At 44.6% G+C, this 22,262-nt stretch overlaps 1 protein-coding gene across 1 annotated transcript in view; it reads right to left on the bottom strand.

Moving 5' to 3' along the window:
• igfbp1a (insulin-like growth factor binding protein 1a) overlaps positions 1-22,262 on the bottom strand; it is a 97,099-nt gene that overhangs the window by 5,137 nt on the left and 69,700 nt on the right. The window contains exons 2-3 of the mRNA XM_080209205.1: positions 14,855-15,042; positions 6,062-6,190 (exon numbers count right to left, since the gene is read on the bottom strand). Coding sequence (XP_080065331.1) covers positions 6,062-6,190; positions 14,855-15,042 — 317 coding nt within the window. The remainder of the gene's footprint in view (positions 1-6,061; positions 6,191-14,854; positions 15,043-22,262) is intronic.

A 22,262-nucleotide genomic window follows, 5' to 3' on the forward strand; every position in this document is an offset into this window, starting at 1 on the left:
TTGGTTAGAGCCAACCTGGCACCCTGGCAGTGCCCATCAAGCACCCTGGTACTGCCAACCAGGAACTGGGCAGTGCCAGAGGTGTGGGGCTAGACTGGGGGTAGCCAATCAGTGGAAGAGAGGGACCAACTGAGCACTCTGTACCAAGGGTTCAGTGGGGGGAGGGACACTTGCTGCCATTCTGTATCTGTGATCAGTGGAGGGCAGCGGACAATTGGGGCTGGCCAAGGGGGGTGAGTGGGCAATCGCAGAGGAGATTGGGCCTGGCCCGTGTAGGGGGCATTGTGGGGCTGAACGTTCTGGGCATTTGGAGTGGCTCGCAATAGTCCAGGGGCCCCTGCAGTAGCTGGGTGTGTTTTGTGGAGGCAATGGAGGCAAGTTGAGCACAGCAGAAATTGAATAGTAGTTTGTGCTGCTGCTAGAGACATGCACATACACAATGGCGCCCTCTACTGCTCTCAGCCAGCTTTCAGGCGACATAAGACCCACCCATCCCTCTACAGGCAAGAAACCTTTTCATGCATTGAGTGCATAAGATTGCAGATTTGAATTTGGCCAAAAAAAGGACCTGAGACTCTCCCATTTTCATGCCCATCCTGGACTTAGAGTTTTTATGGTAAGATCGTCCCTGCTATCTTTTACATGAGATATTAAATTGAAGTAATGCCTGCTTGTTCAGATGAGTGTAATGGCCCTATGTGCAGTGGATAGCATTGCTGCCTTTTAGCCAGAAGCTTCTGATTCAATCCCCACCCCAGGATTTGATGGCCAAGGAAGGTGCATTGATAATGCTGTCAAAAAGGGTTGAATATCAATCTGTAAGTCCTTCCAATCATGCCAAAGATTGGTGGTACGTGTGGGAGACACTCCTGGTCAGTCATGGCTAATGTGGAGTGGTAACCTCTCAAGTAACAAGCACCTGGCAACAGGCTAGTGACCTGTTCCAGGAATTGCTAGCTATGGAAACAGACAAAAGTCTGCCTTAGTGCACCACTAGGTGCGGGAGGACAATTAGAAAGGCCCTAGGATATTATTTGAAGATCAAGGGAGTTCTTTTGCTCTCGTCAACATTTACCTCTCAATTATCTTTCCTCCCACTCCAAAATTGTGCTTGTTAGGTGGATTGGCCTTGCTAAATTGCCCCTTAGTTTCCAAAGGTGTGTAGGTTAGGTGGATTAGCCATGGTAAATGAGTAGGGTTAAGGGGGTGTGGGGAAGGGGGTTGTGGAGCTGGTGGACGAGGTGCATGGGAGGTGCTGGTCTTGGATAGTATGCTTTTACAGAGATTTGGTGCAGTCTCAGTGGGCTGATCAGCCTCCTTCTGCAATGTAGGGAGTCTATGGTTAACACAGCCAAATGCAGAGTAACCAGTCATCTGTCTCATGTCTGAATTAAAAGCTAACCCCTCCGATAATGCAGTACTCCTTAATCTTGAAATTAGATTAAGTGCTGAAATCCCTGGAGTGGATCTTGGACTCAAAGCTTTCTGACTCAGAAACACGAGTACTATCTTTGAGCCAAACCATCAAGGATGCCTTCTGTGTCATAATTTCTCAGGCTGTCTTCAATTTACTGGCCTGCACCCTCAATATTCCACTAGATGGCATGTTAATACTCTCAAAGAAGAAGGGCATGCATAGTTCATGAACTGCTTTTGAAATGTCATTATCAAACAGGTTAAAGTTTCCACTCGGCACTCTGAATGCAGAGTCTTCACCAACAGGAAGGCATGCTGAAAAATATTACAGATGGAAAATGAAGGGTCACCCCTGCATTATATCCAGCGTTCTAAATGAAAAAGGTGGGAGAGCAAGTAACACTGATTTCTTTCATAAGAGTCAGTGGTACTGATTCAGAAACAGATATTTTATGTTGGGGATTCAGGCCAATTGACAAATTAACTGTCACAACACACTTCGCGTTCGTCTCCAGTCACTGGAGGAAAGAAAAACAAATTATCAGATTCCAAGTGAAATATTCAGCATCTAGAGGAAAACATTGCAAGTCAGTCTCAGTTCACTGTATCAAGACATTTATGTATTCACTTTCTTCAGTGCTACATACCTTGTACATGTTCGGTGAACTTGATAAAATGTGCATTGAAAACATTTTTATACATATGCTGGGTGTTTTTGCTGCTTGTAAAATGTACTTCACATGTTCACAAATGAAGCTAACAACTAGATCAGATTCCCAATTATACTCTGTTGTAAATATATCTCAGAAAGAATAGTATTGCCACCGAGGGCGTGCAGCAAGACTTGTTCCAAGGATGGCAGGGCTGTCTTATGAAGGGAGATTGGGTAAACGAGACCCATATTTGCTAGAGTTTTGAAGAATGAGAGGTGACCTCGTTGAAACTTACAAAATACTAAAGAAATAGATAGGATGGAAGCAGGTAAGATGTTTCCTTTCATCGGGAGTCTGAAACCAGGGGGTCAATTTCAAAGTTAGGGGATGCCCCTGAGGAGTGAAAAGAAGAAATTTCTTTATACAACAAGGGTGTGAATCTTTGGAATTCCTTAACACAGAGGGCTGTGAAAGCAACGCTATTGAGAATGCTTAAAGTAGAGATTGATATGTTGTTGTTAATCAGAAATCTAAAGGATTATGGGGATAGTGGATTTAAAAGGCATTGAAGTGTCTGATCAGCCATGGTCTTATTAAATGGAGTAGCAGGCTCAACAGGTTGAATGGCCTACTCCTGCTTCTGTGCAAGTTATTAATAGAGGGCTCTTTGTTTCCACACTGTGTGAAGAGGATGTCAAATAGCCTGCCTCTGTGAAGACAGCACTGGAATTCCACATAGCAGTTTGGGCTTTCATTTCCTGTTCTTTTCATTTTTAACCTCACCCTGGATGATTGTCTGCTGTGAGGTCAGTGATGGGGAAGTTGGGGAGTTGGTGAAGGTGAAAGCTATACATTGGCACCCTTACATAGGCTGTATTGCAGGAAGCCACCAAAACAGTCCACCATTGGGAGCGTTGCTTGAGGATTGCTCAGAGGGATCTGGGTTGAATACAATTTGAATGCAGTGCAATGTCCAGGCAGCCAGCCTCCCAGCCACTGTGTGAAGAGTGCAAAAAATGAAGGATTTCCCCCTCAAAGCAACTGTTAGGATCACAGGTAGATACCTTCCTGACTAGATCCTGATGATCACCAGTTGTACATTAATGGAGTGAATGCAAGAACTAGAGACTGACTGATGTTACTAAAATCCCTTGCTGTATCGCAACAGAGTAGAGCAAAGAATTTCATCACAGCTGCAAGCTTGGCTTGAACAGACAATGCATTGTTAGGGAATTATGTTGTCAGTTTTGCTACAGGACATGACACAAATCTGTGACAGCCTCTCTATGGAAGTACAGCTTCCTTTCGGGATGTTCTTCAGACAATTGCAATCTGTTATCCTGGGTCAATATGCACTCTACTAGAAGGATAAGGGTTCCTGTGAGCACACTGAGAAGATACAAAATTAACTACACAATATATGGAAGTGGGCTAACAATAATAGTTGAAATTATGCAAAATATCCGGAAGGATCTGATACTGCCAAGATATGCCCCTTGAGCATGCTCTGCCATTTAACTAGATCATGGCTGATCTTCCTGCACTATCTCCACATCCTTTGAAGTTATTGGCATCTAGAAATCTCTGCCTCCACATCAGTCTGGTGTAGAGAATTCCAAAGGTTCACCTCCCTCTGAATGAAGACATTCTTCCTCAATAGGTCCTAAATGGCCAGCCTCTTATTATGAAACAGTGTCCCATTATTTTAGATTCCCCACACTGCCCTCATCCCCTCCCCAACCAGGAGAAATATCCTTTTTGCATATATCCTGTTGAGTCCTGTAAGAATTTTGTGCACTACAATGAGGTGATGAGGTTGAAGATTGTTTTTTAAGCATTTTGTAAACTAGCCTGCCCCAGCGCATGTATCTACAAATGCATGTTCTAAACAAGGGAACAGTTAGTGCTGATTGTTCAATAGAATGGTCTCTCTACCTTACACTTTGTCTTGTAATTACTCCCAGAAGGGAGTCACTAGGGATGAACTATTTCCTTCGGTGAGAGAGTCCAGAACAAGGAGGCATAGCCATTTAAGCTAGACTTTTCAGAGGTTAGGCAGAGAGTAATTTTGACAAGTAGTAGAGAAAATCTGAACCTCCCTTGAGCTCCCAAAAAGCTTTTGAGTTTACTCGAGTTGGATATTTCAAAATTGAGATTGATAGAATTTTGTTAGGTAAGAAAGATTATGAATAAAATGGTCTTCAGGAATGGTTACAATCATAAAACCAAAAGGCTCAATAAGAATCTGTGAATTTAACTCAATTAAACAGATCAGTGGAATAGAGATCCACCCAATGGTCTCAGTGGGTGAGATCCTTGACAAACTAGTCAAGGGTAATCTATTTACTAAATTGGATGCAAACAGTTGCCTCTTAATAAAGAAAACAGATTATTGACCCCATTTATAGCACTGTTTGGTTGTTATTGTTTCAATAGATTGTCCTATGAAACTGTGTTCACTCCAGAATTTTTCTCATGAATGGTGTCTAATATTTTAGAAGGTATAGAAGGAGTAAAAATGCCATAATGGGGGCGATTTTACCATTGTTTTCTAAGTGCGGGGCGAACCTGAAACTGGGAAAATTACAGATCCGTCTTTTGGCTGTGGTTTTAGGTTCCCCCCTCCCCCATACCATGCCTGCAAAATTCTAAGCAAGCATGTTGCAGAAGCTTGTGGGCAGGGCTTAACATGCCCAAAATACTGCAGATGGAGGTAGTGCACATGCACAGCAAGTGAAGGGTTAACATCAGAAGCATACGTGTTGCTGATGTTATTTTGTTGTCAGATCAGATGACTGCAGGCTGCCTGAAGCAGCTCCCGAGCCCCTGCAATTGCAGGGGTGGTGACCCAAGATGTAGCTCCCGCCGACCTATCCACCACTCAGTCTGATCGCAGACCATCCCTCCCTCCAGTGATCGCGGACCCCTCCCGTCCAGCCCCCATCGATCCTTGCAGAGTGGTAGCAAGCCCCCTCTCTCCCTCACACCTAATGATCCTTGCAGAGTGGCAGAGGGCCCCCTCTCCCTTCCCCCTTCCTTCCTTCCCTCTCTCCCTCCCCAACCGATCCCTGCAAAGTGGCAGTGGGACCCTTCTCCCACCTTCCCCCTTACCGGTCCCTGAAGAGTGCCAGTGGCTCCCTCTCCCCATTCATCCCTTCCCCAATTAGCATCTCCCACACTGGCCCTGCCCCCACTGGCCCCACCCCCGGTACTGCTTGGTGGGCCCAGATGCCAGACTAGCAATGCCCAGGTGCCAGGGTGGCAGTGCCAGTCTGGTACTGCCCAAAGGCACCTCCCCCCTTTGACCTCAACCTCCCCAGGGTGCCTTAATGGCCTCCAGTTCCACTGATGAGGCCAAGTCGACCGCTCCCTGTTCATGGGGAACATGTCTATTCCTTGCTGGTATGAATCTTTCCCAAAGAGATCCTAAAAGGGGGTGGGCCCAGATGATTGAGCAGGCTTAGCGGGCTTGCTAAGCAGATGCAAAACAATATTACAATAAATTTGAATGCATTAACCTTCCATTCAGCCCATTTCCGGCAGGAGGCTGATGGCGCCGGAAATCCGCGTTTGTAAAATGGCGCTGGTCACAAAAACCGACAGCGATCGCACTAGGCGCTTTACACCCGACCTTACCGCTGTGTTACGTCCTTCACCTCCACTGTCATATGAACAAGTGAAGGGTTAACATCAGAAGCATGCGTGATGCTGATGTTATTTTGTTGTCAGATCATATGACTAAGTAGTAAGAGAGATTTTGCAGGTAACAAATGCTTTAACTTCTTGTGGAGGTCCAAATGTGTCAATATTTGCGTTGAGTAAACAGTTATGGTGAAAGGGACTATGGACTTGAGTAGCATACTTAAGAGACTAGACAATCCCCAAAACCCCAATAAAGCAAGCGTGATCGAATTTACGGGCTGAATCGTCTACTTTTGTCTTTTAAATTTCAATATCATTTGCCATCATTTGAACAGCAAAAATCCAAGTACCTGTTTCAGGTTATAAAATCCTCTCTTATCACAGTTGGGGATGTGAAACCTGTAAAGCTCTTCGTTAGTGTGCTGTTGAATCAGAATAATCCTCTCAATCGCTCTCTGCATTTCCTCCTGGCATGGGCCCTGTATAAAATCAATATGGAATTGACAAGATAAATCTAATGTACATTAGACTCCAGAAAACATAATAAATATACATGTGTATATATATTTTATGTATACACACACTATTAGCCCTGGCACAGTTGCAAGAATTCTCTCCTCTGAGTTAGAAGTTGTAAGTTAAAGTCCCACTTCAAGACATGAGCACATATATCGAGGCTGCAAATTCAGTCCAATGCTGGTAAAGTGCTGCAATGTGGAAGCACACTGTCTTTTCAGGTAACCGTCAATGATCTCTTGGTACAATTTTGATCTCTTGGTATAACTTTGGGTGGGGCAGTGGTTAGCACTGCTGCGTCACAGCACCAGGGACCCGGTTTCGATTCCGGCCTTGGGTGACTGTCTGTGTGGAGTTTGCACATTCTCCTCATGTCTGCATGGGTTTCCTCCAGGTGCTCCAGTTTCTTCCCACACTCCAAAGATGTGCGGGTTAGGCAGATTGGTCATGCTAAATTTCCCATTAGTTTTAAAAGATATATAGGTTAAATGGGTCAGCCATGGTAAAGGTGTAGGATTACAGGCCTGGATAAGGAACTCTGTCCAGGCCTGGCCCAGAGTTGGTGCAGACTCAGTGGGCCAAATGGGCTCCTTCTGCACTGTAGGGATTCTCTGAAGAAGTGCAGGAGAATTATCCCTGGTGTCCTAGCCAATATTTACCCTTTGATCGTCACAAAAACAGATGATCTTGTCATGGTCAGATTGCTGTTTGTGGGAGCTTGCTGTACACAAATTTCCTGTCACATTTCCTACGTTAGGACACTTCAGAAATGCTTTGCTGGCTTTGAAATACTTGAGGTCATGAAAGGTGCAAAATAATTGCAGGTGTTTTTTTCTTATTTATGAACTTCTGATAATCAGCGAATAAATATCCAATGGTTATATCAAAATCATTAATCTTTAGATTAGCACCTTGTCATACATCAGCAACATGCACTACTCTGACTTTTGCCAAAATACAGGCTCGACCGCAAACAAAATAAAATTACAAGGGTGATTCTCCCAGCCCGCTGTACTACTTTACCCTCAGGTGGAGACCATTTAGGGGACTCCCCGCAAGGTGCCATGGCCCTGTGAGTCTCCAGCCACTAGAATCTCTCTCTCCCCATTTCCCTCCTCCCACCCCCCACCCCCCCCATGTCATGCGTACTTCAATCCAATGGGGTTTACAACAGCATCCCACTTGTGGGGTACTGGCAGCCCAACCCCACTGGAGCGAAGCGGGGTGCCTTCGAGGCCCCCCACCAGGACGTCAGGGGTAAGGGATGGTGTCCCCTGGCTCTGCCCAAGGGGCAAAGTGGCAATGGCCAGGGGGCGTATTGGCACTGCCCACTAGGCATCGGCCATGCAAAAGGGGTTGGGACCGAATGGAGGGGAGAACCGTGGGGGTTGGGGGGGGGGCGGTGGTCCTGCTGCCACTCTGCAGTCAGGGGTGACAGAGGGAGGCAGGCCAGCGATCAGGCTGGACAACAGGATTTGTTGGGGGCGGGGGGGGGTGGGGGAGGTGGGAGAATTTAGGATTGCTGGGAAGAGGGGGTGACTGGGGAGATCAAGATGGACTGGAGTGGGTAGGGGTGTTGAGGCTGGTGATTGGGAGGCTGGCAATGTGGGCTATTGTGTATGTACCAGTCTGAGTCAGCACTGAGATTGGTGAATAAACAGTGGCCCACTCAGCATTATACTGCCGGCCTCTCCAGTGGGGAAAAGCCCCGCCCATTGATTTCTCAAGACAGTCATGTTAGTGCACTCAGCAGTGCACAGTATGTGGGAGCTTCATTTTCCCTTTTCAGATAATGAGCCAATTCCCGTTGGAATGCTTCGATTGACCCTTCCTCCACCACACTGTCAGGTAGCATGTCCCAGATCCCAACCACTCACTGTGTAACACAGGTTGTCCTCATGCCACATTGCTTCTTTTGTCAATTACCTTATATCTGTGCACTCTTCTTCTTGATTCTTCCACCAAAGGCACAGTTTCGCTCGATTTACTCTATACAGGACCCCTCTATCAAAGTCTTCTTTTCCAAGGTTAACAACCCCAATTTCTTCAATCTATCCACCTAATTGAAGTTCCTCATCCCTGAAATCATTCTTATGAATTATTTCCACACCTGTTTTATTGCCTTCACACCCTTCCTATTGTGTGGTGGCCAGAACTGAACATAATACTATAGCTGAGGTCAAGCCAGAATTTTATACAGGTTTATCATAACTTCCTTGCTTTTGTACTCTATGCCTTGGTACATAAAGCCCAGGATTCTGGATGCTTCAAATCACACTCTCAGCCTCTCCTGCCACCTTCAATGACTTGTGCACATATAATCCCAATCACCGCTGCTCCTATGCCCCCTTTGGAACTACGCTCTTCACTTAATATTGTCTCTCCATTTTCTTCCTACTAAAATGGATGACTTTGCATTTCATCTGCTTTTTTTTGACCATTTCACCACCTTGGTCCTGTCATTTTTAAGATTAGCACCATTCCCCTCACAGTACTTCCAATTTTCGCGTTGTCTACAAATTTTGCAATTGTGACCTACACAGTAAAGTGTCTAGAACATGTTATGATCCTGGGTCAGACCTACAAATGTTTGGTAAGATTTGGACCTAGCAATAATGAAAAAATGGTGATGCATCTTGGAGTCAGAATAACCTGTGATTCAAAGAGAAAAATGGAGGCGAAAGTGGCCCAATACTCTTGCTGCTCATGCAAGACTAGGAGGTGCTGTGAAATTAAGTTTGAAATTTGCAGCAGTTTATTTGGTAGATTACTTATATAATAGATGGGCAACATGGTCTCCTTCTTGACCCTGTAATTCTATAACAGCTATAGTGCACTGGCCAGGCTCTGACAAAGGGTCATCTCGACACAAACGTTAGCTCTATCCTCTCTCCACGGATGCTGTCAAACCTATTGAAATTGACCAGCATTTTCTGTTTTTGATATACTGGTGATGGTTGAAATGCATATCGTGTTCAATGGCACCAGTGATGTTAAAATTTATGAATGTCGTTGTCTTACAGCTGCGATCATTTAAATGAGTGGGGATATTCCACCACTATTCTGAAATGGACATCGTAAATGATGGAAAGGCTTTGAGATCTCAAGACATGAACCATTCATTGCAGAATATCCAGTTTTTGCTTTTTTTACTTTTTGAGGGCGGCATGGTAGCGCAGTGGTTAGCACTGTTGCTTCACAGCTCTAGGGGCCTGGGTTCGATTCCTAGCTTCGGTCACTGTCTGTGTGGAGTTTGTACATTCTCCTTGTGTCTGCATGGGTTTCCTCCAGGTGCTCTGGTTTTCTCCCACAGTCCAAAGATGTGTGGGTTAAGTTGATTGGCCATGCTAAAATTGCCCCTTAGTGTCTTGAGATGTGTAAATTAGAGGGATTAGCAGATAATTGTGTAGGGATGGGGCCTGGATGGGATTGTGTTCGGTGCAGACTCGATGGGCTAGATGGCCTCTTTCTGCACTGTGGGGATTCTATGATACTATTGATGTTGAAATGACTGGATTACTTTAGCTTCTGGACAGTGTTGACCCCAAACACATTGTTGCTGGGATTCTTGATGATGGTGGTGCCTGATGCTCATGGCCATGATTGGGCTTTTCTTGTTGCAGCTGTTCATTATCTAGCACTTATTAGTCACATGTTATCTTCTACCTGTCAAACCAAGCCTGGATGTTGTCCAGGTCCTCCTGTTTTCTCCATTGACATCAGTTTTATTAGAACCCCTTTTTCCACAATTGACCAAATGCTGCTGTGATGTCAAGGGGCAGCAACTCCCACCTTTCCTTCTGAAGTCAGCACATGCCTCCATACCTGGACTAAACCTGTGATGGAATTTAGAAATGAAACTTCAAAATTACAAAGGATTAATTAAAATCTACAGATCTTCATAATTTCTTTTGTGCATGTTGATCTAAAATTGCAAACTTAGTCTCACTTTAAAATTCAAGTGTTTTCCTAAGGGATCAATAAGGCAATGGCTACTGATCATTAGCCCACGGTTTCTGAAGACTCAGGAAGGAAGAAGCATCGACAAATGTAGATAGTGTTGCTATGTTATTCACATATTTCTGATAATCTACTTGTTTAAAGGAAAAGAATTACAAATATATTTTCTGGTGACACAGTGAATTGCTGTCTCACACCTTAAAAACCAAAATGTAAATTGTGCTATTGAACCCTTAACTCTGAACCCAATACTTTCTTTGTCATTCAAGAGGCACTGAGCAGCAATCAGATACTCAACCGCAACAAGTTATCTCAGACCACCATCCTGGACCTCCCAGTGAGTAAATTGAGAATGTTCGTGACAGATCTGTGACCTGAGTGTAAATGATCTTCTCAACCTCTTAGCGATGGAATAATGTTCATGGGAGAATATGAAATTATAAATGAACATTGTATATTATATGCATATAGAAGGAATTTGATAATGAAATACTGAAGTGAATGGCGATTATCGGTGATGTGTGGCTTCGAGGGGAACTTGCAAGTGGTGGTGTTCCCACCAATTTTCCAGCTGTGAACTTATTTTAAAATCAAAGTGAATGATATTAATTCAGAATAATTTTCTTCTTGTAAGACACAGTACATATGGCAGCATTTTTGCTGTGAAAAGAGTTTGAATTTGCTGCCTGGGTGTAAAGCTGGCATTGCAGATTGCCTGTCTGTTATAAAAGATTTTCATACCAGTACGTCAGCAGTGTCAGTTATAGATCTGGATAACAAGTTGAACAAATATCCCTCGTCATCCATGTAAGGAGGACATGGGGTAGTGCTGGGCAATGAGTCTTTAGGTATTGCAATAATGTGAAATGGGGTTTCAGTGGTGGTGGGAGTAAAGTAAGTATTGAGTAAGTATTCTTGATATCAGGGACCGAGGATCTGAATCAAGCACTCCAAACTCAACTAAAATATGGTTAGATACAGATCTTGTTATTCTTCCAATAAACATTTTCTCAGAAAAAATACTGCACCATTGTGACATTTTACACTTGTGACACCAAATCTTCTGACCTGTCTAAATGGGGATACTAGTTTATAGTGATTTTCTACCGCTGCAACAATATACCTAATAGGACATGCTTTATAAATGTCCCCAAAGCACATATACAGTCAGCAGATGAAAGGGATATCCAACTATTAGACTATCAGACTGGACTGTTTTCAAAATGACATGCCAGTAAGAAAACACAGTCTAATTCACCAGATCACCAAGTCTACTACAGTGAAAACTTTAACAGTTTGAATAACAACACTGGGTCTAAATAGCCATTTATTTAATAGCAAATTCATTAATCACAGATCCCTCCTACAGACCCTAGTAAATAGACATCTGAAGAAGAGTAAAAGGAACAGTCTCACTCCACTGATGTCAGACAACAACCTGTATGAATTAGTGGGTATTTAATTCAGTGATATTTGTTTCAGAATGGATCAGAAGCTGCGCTTTCCAGTTTAATATGATGCCAAGAGTTTAACAGCGACTACTGATTAAAGAAAACAACTGGTAAAATGTGATTTTTTTTGCCTGATGTCAGTGGAGCGAGGCTAGTTGACTGTCTCTTAACCAAAATGGTTTTCTCCAGATCTTCACACAGGAACTCTTCAACTAAATATTTAACTGAAAGGAAGAGAAAAGCCACTGAAAAAAAAAGCAAACATCAGGTTCCCCTCTCTTTTAAACATCGCTACATGTAGTTAAAGAAGATAACAAAATATGAATGAGGCACCAAAGCTTTTTCAAATTTTAATTTACAAAACTTTGGGTTTAGTGAAGAACACAATCATGCCTCCATGTGTTCATTGAAGAAATTACACAAAGAGTGATGTCCAGATTTTTTTTCCCAGGCTAATTTTTAAATGCCATGCTTCCATTGTTAACCAAACTAACACATTGAGCAGACTACATCATTTTAAAAATTATTCATTGAAGATTTTTCTTCTTTCCCTCTGTCTTATTTATCCTTCCCCTTATTCTGCTTTCTGCCTTTCCCCTTTCCATATTCTCTTTTGGAATAGTTTAGGTTAGAGGGTCATTAGATTGGTTCCACTGGTCGGCGCAACATCGAGGGCCGAAGGGCTTGTACTGCACTGTAATGTTTCACGTTCTATGTTCTATGTTTTTTCAATTTTGTACCATTAAATGCTTGCTGAGGTGCAAGAGCAGAATTTCCCACTCTTGCTAGCAGTGGGAATTGTGGTGGGTACTCAGTTTGGCAGGAGGTAAAAAAAACTGTTTCCTGCTGGCGAGATAAACTGTTTGAACTTTCATTTCCTGACTGTCAAGGCAGGATTAACATGGGTAGAGTTCCATGACAATGAATGTAGGACCCCCATTTGCAGGGATTGGCATCTTATGCATGCTCATTAAAAGGCTAGTTTGCTGGAATTAAGTTAGCAGGAATTTTGAATATTTTTTGACACTATGTAAGTGACGTACTCCTGGTAAGGTTCACCTCTTCCATGAACTGAAAGTCAGTAGTGCTGACCTTGCCTTCTTGTGGGCCATGCATAACTTCTCAGATGGTTTATCTGAGAAGTAATAGGCAGTGCCGATTTATACGTGGGTATACTGCAATCTCATGCAAAATAACAGAAACATGTTATGTAACCAACCTACTTGTGACATTTTGGGTATAATGACCAAGTACAAGATACATTCGTTTTTCCTTGACAGCCAACATTGCACTCGGTGACAGAGGGCACACCTCAATCATAAAAGGTCAAGAGAAGACTAGACAATTGATCACAAAATGATTACATTAGTTTAGCAATCCACTTGTTTATATCATTCTCAGAGCGATTATAAAAGATGACCAGAGAAGCTATTGGAAATATTACACTTGAGCAGGCCTTTATGGCCACCCACAGCCAATTTCTGTTCCCGTCTTGGGCAGGTTCCGTGGAAGAGGCTGAGGAATGAACTTCACAAATGCAAATGATACCTGGAAAATTAGTTTCCTGATGTCCTGTGCCACTGAAGAAACATGGAAAGACAGAAATATCTAATGCACCAAAGTAGGTCATTCCAACTCTTGAGTCTTGCCTCAGAGTTTCCAGTCAATCTGATTGACTGGCTGCTCTCCAGTCGCAGGAGTGGCTGAAGTGGACAGGATTGGAACTACAAGTGGTCCCCAAGTTCAGGACCAAGTAATGTGGGGTGTCAGGGAAGGGAGTGGAGGTGAAATTCAGTGGACTGAGCATGGGAGGGATGGAGGTATTGGAGAGGCCAAAGGGGGCCAGGGAACATGTGCAAAAGCTATACCTTGTGGGAAAGCACCAGATGTTGAAAAGAAAGCTGTTGATGGAGGCACCTGCTCCCTGACTGCCCAAAATCTAAACAGGGACACTACAATTCAGGCTTCACCCCTGCCCCTGAACTCCTCTCACCAGCCTGAAAATTGAGGTTGAGTGGGAAACAACCCTAAAGTGGTCATTGCCTCAATTAGGATGGGCAGACCAGCTCAGCTTTGCATGTCCTAACATAAAATTACAGAGGGGCTAAGTCTTCTGAAAGATATTATGGCAAGCCCTACCTACAAGCCTGTCAGTAGCGGGGAAAGAATAAAATTCTGCCCTTGAAATAATTAGTCACTGGGCTATAGAGACTAACATGTTCCAGAGCTCCCCGTAGGTATGTTCTGACTTATTGATCAAAGTCACAACAGATGTAGAAGGCAAGAATTGGCTTTGTTGTTGTTGATTCCTACTTCTGATTGTTAAATAATGAGAATATGATCAGTTTAGCTGCATCATGTGCTGTGATCAGATAAACCATAGATTTTTTTTTTCATTCGTTTGTGGGACATGGGCATCACTGGCTGGCCAGCATTTATTGCCTATCCCTAGTTGCTCTTGAACTGAATGGCTTGCCATTTCAGGGGTCAGCTGAGAATCAACCACATTGCCGTGACTCCAGAGTCACCTGTAGGCCAGACCATGTGAAAAGAGCAAATTTCCTTCCCTACAGGATATTAGTGAATGAAATGGGCTTTTCCAACAATTGACAATGGTTTCATGGTCATCAGTGGATTCTTAATTCCAGATTTTTTTTATTGAATTCAAATTCCGCCATCTGTTGTGACAGGGTTTGAACCCAGGTGCCCAGAACATTAGTTGAGTTTTTGGATTAATAGTCTAGCAATAATACCAGTAGACCATCACCTTCCTGGTAGTCCCTGTCACAGTAAAGTACCATTGGAACCATGAACGAGTGCCAATGGCACAGAGAAGAAAATAGAGGGGATAATGATATTGGAAAAAGGAAAATAAGTGTAACCAGAGTTTACATTGTTAGGAATCCTGTGTTTGGATGAATGAGATGGGGCGACGTTATGTTAACCAAGTAATGGTAAAGGAAACCCAAAACATAGATTTATCAATATCAGTTCAACGGTAATTTAATCTAAAACCAAAAGAGAAAAAAGCTTTGAGAAAGGGTCGTCTGGAGTTGAAATATCAGCTCTTTTCTCACCATAGAGCTGCCAGACCTGCTGAGATTTTCCAGCATTTTCTCTTTTGGTTTCAGATTCCAGCATCTGCAGTAATTTGCTTTTATCCAATAATTCAGTCTAAATTTTTCAAATGAGTTCAAAATAATGTTTGATTTTTACCAGTGGTTCTCTTGCTTTCTGTTTGTGGTTTGTTCGTGCTCTCATTCCCAGCTGCGCATCAGCTGAATTTCTTGTTTCGAACAATCTGTCTGTTATGACATGCCCAGGGGCTGGCATAAATCTGAAAGTGGTGCCCTCTGTACCACCTGGACTGGGATTCACAGCTTCTAGTTCAGATGCTTGAGTTTCTGAAAATGACAATTTTCACAGGACAATGATTTTTTTTAAGGATCAGCAGAATTGCAGCTTGAAGATTCATTGAAAAAACAGTCACTGATCAAAGAGTGAAATGATCGCTATACCTGAACAGGCAGAGAGGACTCCCATTTAATAGAACGTTCAAAATATGGAACATCCGATAATGTGAGAAAGAATGAACTAGAAATGATATAGTGCCTCAAAATGTGCAGGAATACTTTAATCATACAATCCCTACAGTGCACAATGATGCAATTTGGCCTCTCAAGTCTGCACCAATTCTCTGAGAGTATTTTACCCAGCCCCCCGACCCTGCACTATCCCAATAATCCCACAAATTTACCATGGCTAATCCATCTAACCTATACATCTTGGGAAACCAAAGGGCAATTTACAATGGCCAATCATCTAATCTGCACTGGATTGTGAAAGAAACCCGCAGCACTTGGAGGAAACCCATACATCCACAGGGAGAATGTGCAAACTCCACACAGTCACCCGAGGCCAGAATTGAACCCGGGTCCCTGGTGCTAACAACTATGTCACGTGATCACCCTTAGATGTTTTGTATAATTTAAAGCTCAGAAACAGATCATTCAGCCCAACTGACTTCTGTTGAGATTTGTGTTTAACATATTTTACACACAATACTTTGCTTTGAAATATATTTATTGTGATACATATGGACGCCATAGGAAAATTAGTTGACTAGTTAACCCTCAGTCCTGCTTTGCCATACAATAAGATAATGGATGACTTGTGATCTAAATCTACACAAAAAGTTTAAGGGACATGTGTGCGGTAAGTTTCTCACACAGGGTGGTGGATGTCTGGAAGCAGGCACAGTACATAGAACATAGAACAGTATAGCACAGTACAGGCCCTTCGTCCCTCGATGTTGTGTCGAGCTATGTCCAAACCCAAGATCAAGCTATCCCACTCCCTATCATTCTGGTATGTTCCATATGGCAATCCAATAAATCGCTCGAAAGTTCCTAAAGTGTTCGACTCCACTGTCACAGCAGGCAATGCATTCCACACCACAACCACTCTGAACAAAGGTTCTACCTTGGACATCCCTCCTATATCTCCCACCATGAACCTTATACTTATGCCCCTTGGTAACAGTTACATCCACCTTAGGAAATAGTTTCTGCATGTCCACTCTATCAATCCTCCTCATCATGTTATAAACCTCTATTAAGTCGCCTCTCATCCTTCTCTGCTCTAAAGAGAAAAGCCCCAGCTTCCTCAACCTTTCCTCATAAGACCTACCCTTCCAAATCAGCAGCATCCTGGTAAATCTCCATTACACTATCTCCAATGTTTCTACATCCTTCATTAATTGAGGGATTGAGTTGAGGAGTCGGGAGGTAATGCTGCAACTTTATAAGACCCTTGTCAGACCCCACTTGGAGTACTGTGCGCCGTTCTGGTTGCCTCACTACAGGAAGGATGTGGAAGCTATTGAAAGGGTGCAGAGGAGATTTACAAGGATGTTGCCTGGATTGGGAGGCATACCTTATGAGGATAGGTTGGGAGAGCTTGGTCTTTTCTCCTTAAAGAGATGAAGGATGAGAGGTGACCTGATAGAGGTTTATAAGATGTTGAGAGGTATTGATCGGGTGGATTCTCAGAGGCTTTTTCACAGGGCTGAAATGGCCACCACAAAAGGACACAGGTTTAAGGTGCTGGGGAGTAGGTACAGAGGAGATATGAGGGGTAAGTTTTTCACTCAGAGGATTGTGGGTGCATGGAATCGGCTGCCGGCGGTGGTCGTGGAGGTGGATTCAATAGGGTCTTTGAAGAGACTTTTAGATGAGTACATGGGACTTAGTAAGATAAAGGGTTATAGGTAAGCCTAGTAGGTAGGGATATGTTCAGCACAACTTGTGGGCTGCAGGGCTTGTTTGTGCTGTAGTTTTTCTATGTTCTATGTTCTACCAACATCAAGAACCTGAAGTAAGTTCCTGTGAGTGTTACACTTCATTGTTATAAACACTAATGATTTCCAAAGTAGGGATATTCCAAGAGTGGAGTTCAAAATTAGTTTAGCAAGAGCATGGTGAAATAAATATTTATACCAGGCAAAATCTTACCAGAACTTGGCAGTGTTGCTGCTGGCAAGAAAACCGGCATGTCTCTCTCTGCCGAGAAACACGGGTTTTCTCTCCAGATCTTATGAAACTCTGCCTAAACAAATCAAGAGGGTGTGTTCCACGCCATTATGCAGGGGGGGTGGGGGGAGGTGGGGGGAGGTGGGGGGGGGCGGTGGTAGGGGATGCACATGTCAGCAAAGTCAGGGAACCAGGGCGACATCTTTGAAAGACACCCCAACCTCCCCCCACCCTATCCCACCACAGAGTTTAAAGTTTATTATTGTCACAAGTAGGTTTACATTAACATTGCAATGAAGTTACTGTGAAAATCCCCAAGTCACCACACTCTGGCGCCTGTTCGGATACACTGAGGGAGAACTTAGCATGGCCAATGCACCTAACCAGCATGTCTTTCGAACTGTGGGAGGAAACCAGGAGCACCCAGAGGAAATCCATACAGACATGGGGAGAACGTGCAGACTCCACACAAAGTGATCTAACCAGGAATCGAACCTGGGTTCTTGGTGCTGCAAGGCAGCCGCGCTAACCAACATGTGGGCTCTGTTCTCCACACTGTTCGGAGCTCGCACTTTGTTTTTCCTTTTCTCTGATCATCGGCCCCTTCATCACCTCCCCCACTCCCACAAGTAGCAGTGGTACCCGCCTCTCACCGGTTTCCTCTTGTTTTACCCCCCAATTTGCACCCCACCACCACCCCCCCCCGGCACAGCCATCTGCGGCATCCCCTCCTCCTGACCCACAACTAGATCTTAAAGAATCCCCCCTTCCCCCCTTCCCCCATGAGTCTCCCTCTGAGGCGTAGGTGGGGACTGGTTGGCATTGTAATGTGCTCCTAGAAAACTCCAGGAAGCCACTATTCTATTAATTTGCTGCTACTGCATCAGTTCTCACTGATTTTGCAGCCCAAGGAGGACCATCACTGTTAGCAAATGATGGGCATAACCACTGACTTCCTCTGTGCTGCCCCACTATCTGCAACTCCAACTGTAACCAGCTTCTCCAAAACTTCTACAAATTCCACAGAATCAGTAGAAAATAATTAGCAACTAATTTGGAAGCTGTTGACGATCCATTTAGACTGTGCTGGCTGGGCATGTACTCTTGTTGAATACACAAAGTCAGCTGTACATGTTTCAGAGAGCTCATTAACTAAATTGGCGAGGTCCAAAATGTGGGTATGCCGGCGTTGGACTGGCATAAACACAGTAAGAAGTCTGACAACACCAGGTTTTAGTCCATCCTATAGGTTGGACTAAAACCTGGTGTTGTCAGACTTTTTACCGAGGTCCAAAATGGCAGTGCTGGTGTTAAATTAGCATTTGACACTGGCTAACATATGATCTGCCTGCTCTGCATCCTAGGAGTGCACACTCATAATACCCATGCTAAGGCTTAGACGAGGTGAGTTGCAGTTTCTATCTTTCCCGTGTTGCATTTTGGCACATACAAACCCAGGTGAGGTTGGGACATGGCAGGGGCTATGGGGAGGAATGTTAGCTGTGTTAGGTGCCACATGTGGGAGTTCTTGGAGGCATCACGTCTCCCGAAGGCCCACATCTGCGTCAAGTGTTTAGAGCTGCAGTGCTTGAGGGCCCGGGTCAGGCAACTAGAGGTGCGTTTAGAGGATGCATTTCTGGTCAGGGAGAATGAGGAGTTAATGGCTATGAACCATGAACAAGTGGAGGTCCCAGGGGCTGAGGAGCAGGATGGATGGACAACTGTTAAGAAGAGGAAGAAGAAGAATAGTCCTAGTCCAAAGACCACTCCAGTGGCCCCCCAAAGTACATCGACAGGGGTACAAAAGGATAGTCAGGTGGGCCAGAATGATTCAGAGGGACAGAAGGGGGCTGGCAATGAGATAGTGGTGGGGGATGGGAGGGTCAAAGGAATTGGCAGGAGGTTCTGTGGGCAGAGGCGTGACTCCAGGATGGTGGTCTGCCTCCCTGGAGCAGGGGTACAGGACGTATCGGAGAGGATAGAGGGAATTTTGAAAGGGGAGGGGGCCCAGGCAGAAGTAATAATACACGTAGGGGAGAGGGACATAGGAAGGCAGAATAGGGCAGATGTACGCAGGAAATTTAGGGAGTTGGGGTCCAAACTGAAGAGCAGGACCTCCAGGGTGGCATTCTCTGGGTTGCTGCCTAGTACAAGCAGGGCTAGGAATAACGAGATCATGCAGCTGAATGCATGGTTGAGGGATTGGTGCAAGGTAGAGGGCTTTACTTTTGTAGACCACTGGGAAGTATTTATGAGAGAAGGGCAACTGTACAGGAGGGATGGGGAAAATTTGAATGGGAGAGGGACAAATGTCTTAGTAGGGAGATTAGCTGGAGTGTTTAGGCAGGGTTTAAACTAATAGGGAGGGGAGGTGGGGATGAGACTGATAGCTCATTAGACACTGGGGTTGGGAGTGAATTGGGTGATAGGGTAGGTTTGGGTGAAAGGAAAATTATCAGGGAGAAGGAGGTTCTGAGGGGCCCTGGTGGGTTGGATTGCGTCTGTTTCAATGAGCGGAGTGTGACGGGTAAAACGGATGAACTTAGGGCCTTGATGTTTGTGAGGAAGTTAGATGTGGTGGCAGTGACGGAGACGTGGTTAAGGAAAGGGCAGGACTGGCAGCTGAATGTTCCTGGGTATAAGTGTTTTAGGTGTGACAGAGGAGGGTTGAAGAGAGGTGGTGGGGTGGCGCTATTAGTAAAGGAGAACATCACAGTAGTGCAGAGGGAGGATAATATGGAGGAGTTAGGGATTGAGTCGCTGTGGGTGGAGTTGAGGAATAAAAAGGGAGAGATTACGATGCTAGGGGTATACTATAGGCCACCCAACAGCCCGAGGTCAGTGGAGGAAGGTATATGCAGAGGCATTTTAGATAGGTGCAGAAAGAATAAGGTGGTTGTAGTGAGTGACTTTAATCTTCCTGGAGTGGATTGGAAGGTGCCTAGAGCTGGGGGTACAGATGGGGAGGAGTTTGTAAAATGTGTGTTGGAAGGGTCCCTGGAGCAGTACGTAACTAGCCCGACTAGGGAGGGGGCTATACTGGATTTAGTGTTGGGTAATGAGCCGGGTCAGGTGGTTGAGGTTGTAGTAGGCGAACATGTGGCTAACAGTGACCACAAGTCCGTCTACTTTAGGATAAATATGGAAAGGGATGAGTGCCATCTGAAGGGGAAGGTGCTGAACTGGGGGAAGGTGAGCTATAGCCGGATTAGGAAGGCGCTGAAGGACACTAATTGGGAGAGGTTGTTAGCTGGCAAGTCCACGGTTGGTAAGTGGGAGGCTTTCAAGGGCAAACTGATAATGTTGCAGGAAAGGCATGTGCTGGCAAAGAGGAAGGATGGGAAAGGCAGGATTAGAGAGCCGTGGATTACAGGGGGTATCGAAGATTTGGTCAGGAAGAAGAGGGAGGCATATGTTAGGTCGAAACAACTGGGAACGGAGAGTGCGCTGGAGGAATATAGAGAGAGTAGGAGGGAGCTTAAAAGGGGAGTTAGGAGGGCGAAAAGAGGGCATGAAATGGCTTTGGCTGATAGGATTAAGGAAAATCCAAAGGCATTTTACTCTTATATTAGGAGCAAGAGAGTAGTTAGAGGGAAAATTGGTCCTCTTAGGGACAAAGGAGGGGAACTATGCATCGAGTCTGAGGGAATGGGGGAGATCCTGAATGAATACTTTGCGTCGGTATTCACGAAGGAGAGGAGTTTGGTGTTGTGTAATGTCTTGGAGGGAGCTGTAGATCAGTGGAAGGAAATATCCATTATGAGGGAGGAAGTGCTAGGGTTTTTAGGTAGCACAAAAACGGATAAAGCTCCGGGGCCTGATGGTATTTATCCCAGGCTGCTTAGGGAGGTGAAAGATGAAATTGCTGGGCCTCTGACACAAATCTTTGTCTCTTTGTTGGACACAGGTGAGGTCCCAGAGGACTGGAGGGTAGCTAATGTGGTACCGCTGTTTAAAAAGGGTAGTAGGGAAAACCTTGCTAAATTATAGACCAGTGAGTTTGACATCGGTGGTAGGAAAATTATTGGAAAAAATTCTTAGGGATAGGATGCATGAGCATTTGGAGCATTGTGATCTGATTAGGGATACGCAACATGGCTTTGTTCAGGGGAGGTCTTGCCTTACGAATCTGGTAGAATTTTTTGAGGAGGTGACAAAAACGGTTGACGATGGGCGAGCCGTTGATGTCGTCTATATGGATTTCAGTAAGGCGTTTGACAAAGTCCCTCACGGTAGGCTGGTAGAAAAGGTTAAGGCACATGGGATACAAGGACAGGTAGCTAGGTGGATTGAAAACTGGCTGGGCAATAGGAGACAGAGAGTAGTAGTGGAAGGGTCCTTTTCTGGCTGGAGGTCAGTCACCAGTGGTGTGCTGCAGGGCTCAGTACTGGGACCTCTCCTCTTTGTAGTATACATAAACGACTTGGAAGAGGGCGTACGTGGTGTGATCAGCAAGTTTGCAGATGACGCCAAGATGGCAGGATTGGCGGATACTGAGGAAGACTGTCAGGTGACACAGCAGGATATAGATAGGTTAGTATATTGGGCAGATAGATGGCAGATGGAATTTAATCCTGACAAATGCGAGGTGATGCATTTTGGAAGGAATAATGCAGGGAGGAGTTACATGATAAAAGGTAGACTGATTAAGAGTATAGAAATACAGAGGGACCTGGGACTGCAGGTGCACAAGTCTCTGAAGGTGTCAACACAGGTAGAGAAGTTGTGAAGAAAGCTTATGGAATGCTAGCCGTTATAGGAAGGGATATAGAGTATAAGAGTTGCCATCTAATGCTTCAGTTGTACAGAACGTTGGTTAGGCCGCATTTGGCGTACTGCGTCCAGTTCTGGTCACCTTACTACCGGAAGGACGTGGAGACCCTGGAGAGGGTGCAGAGGAGGTTTACCAGGATGTTGCCTGGCATGGAAGGACTGAGTTACGAGGAAAGGTTGGAGAAACTGGGGCTCTTCTCTTTAGAAAGACGGAGATTAAGGGGGGATCTGATAGAGGTGTATAAAATAATGAAAGGAATAGATAGAGTCAGCAGTGGTACACTTTTCCCTAGATTGTGGACAATTACGAGAGGTCACGA

The sequence above is a fragment of the Carcharhinus amblyrhynchos genome, chromosome 2 (genome assembly GCF_965287045.1).
Source record: "Carcharhinus amblyrhynchos chromosome 2, sCarAmb.v2.hapA, whole genome shotgun sequence".
NCBI lineage: Eukaryota > Metazoa > Chordata > Chondrichthyes > Carcharhiniformes > Carcharhinidae > Carcharhinus > Carcharhinus amblyrhynchos.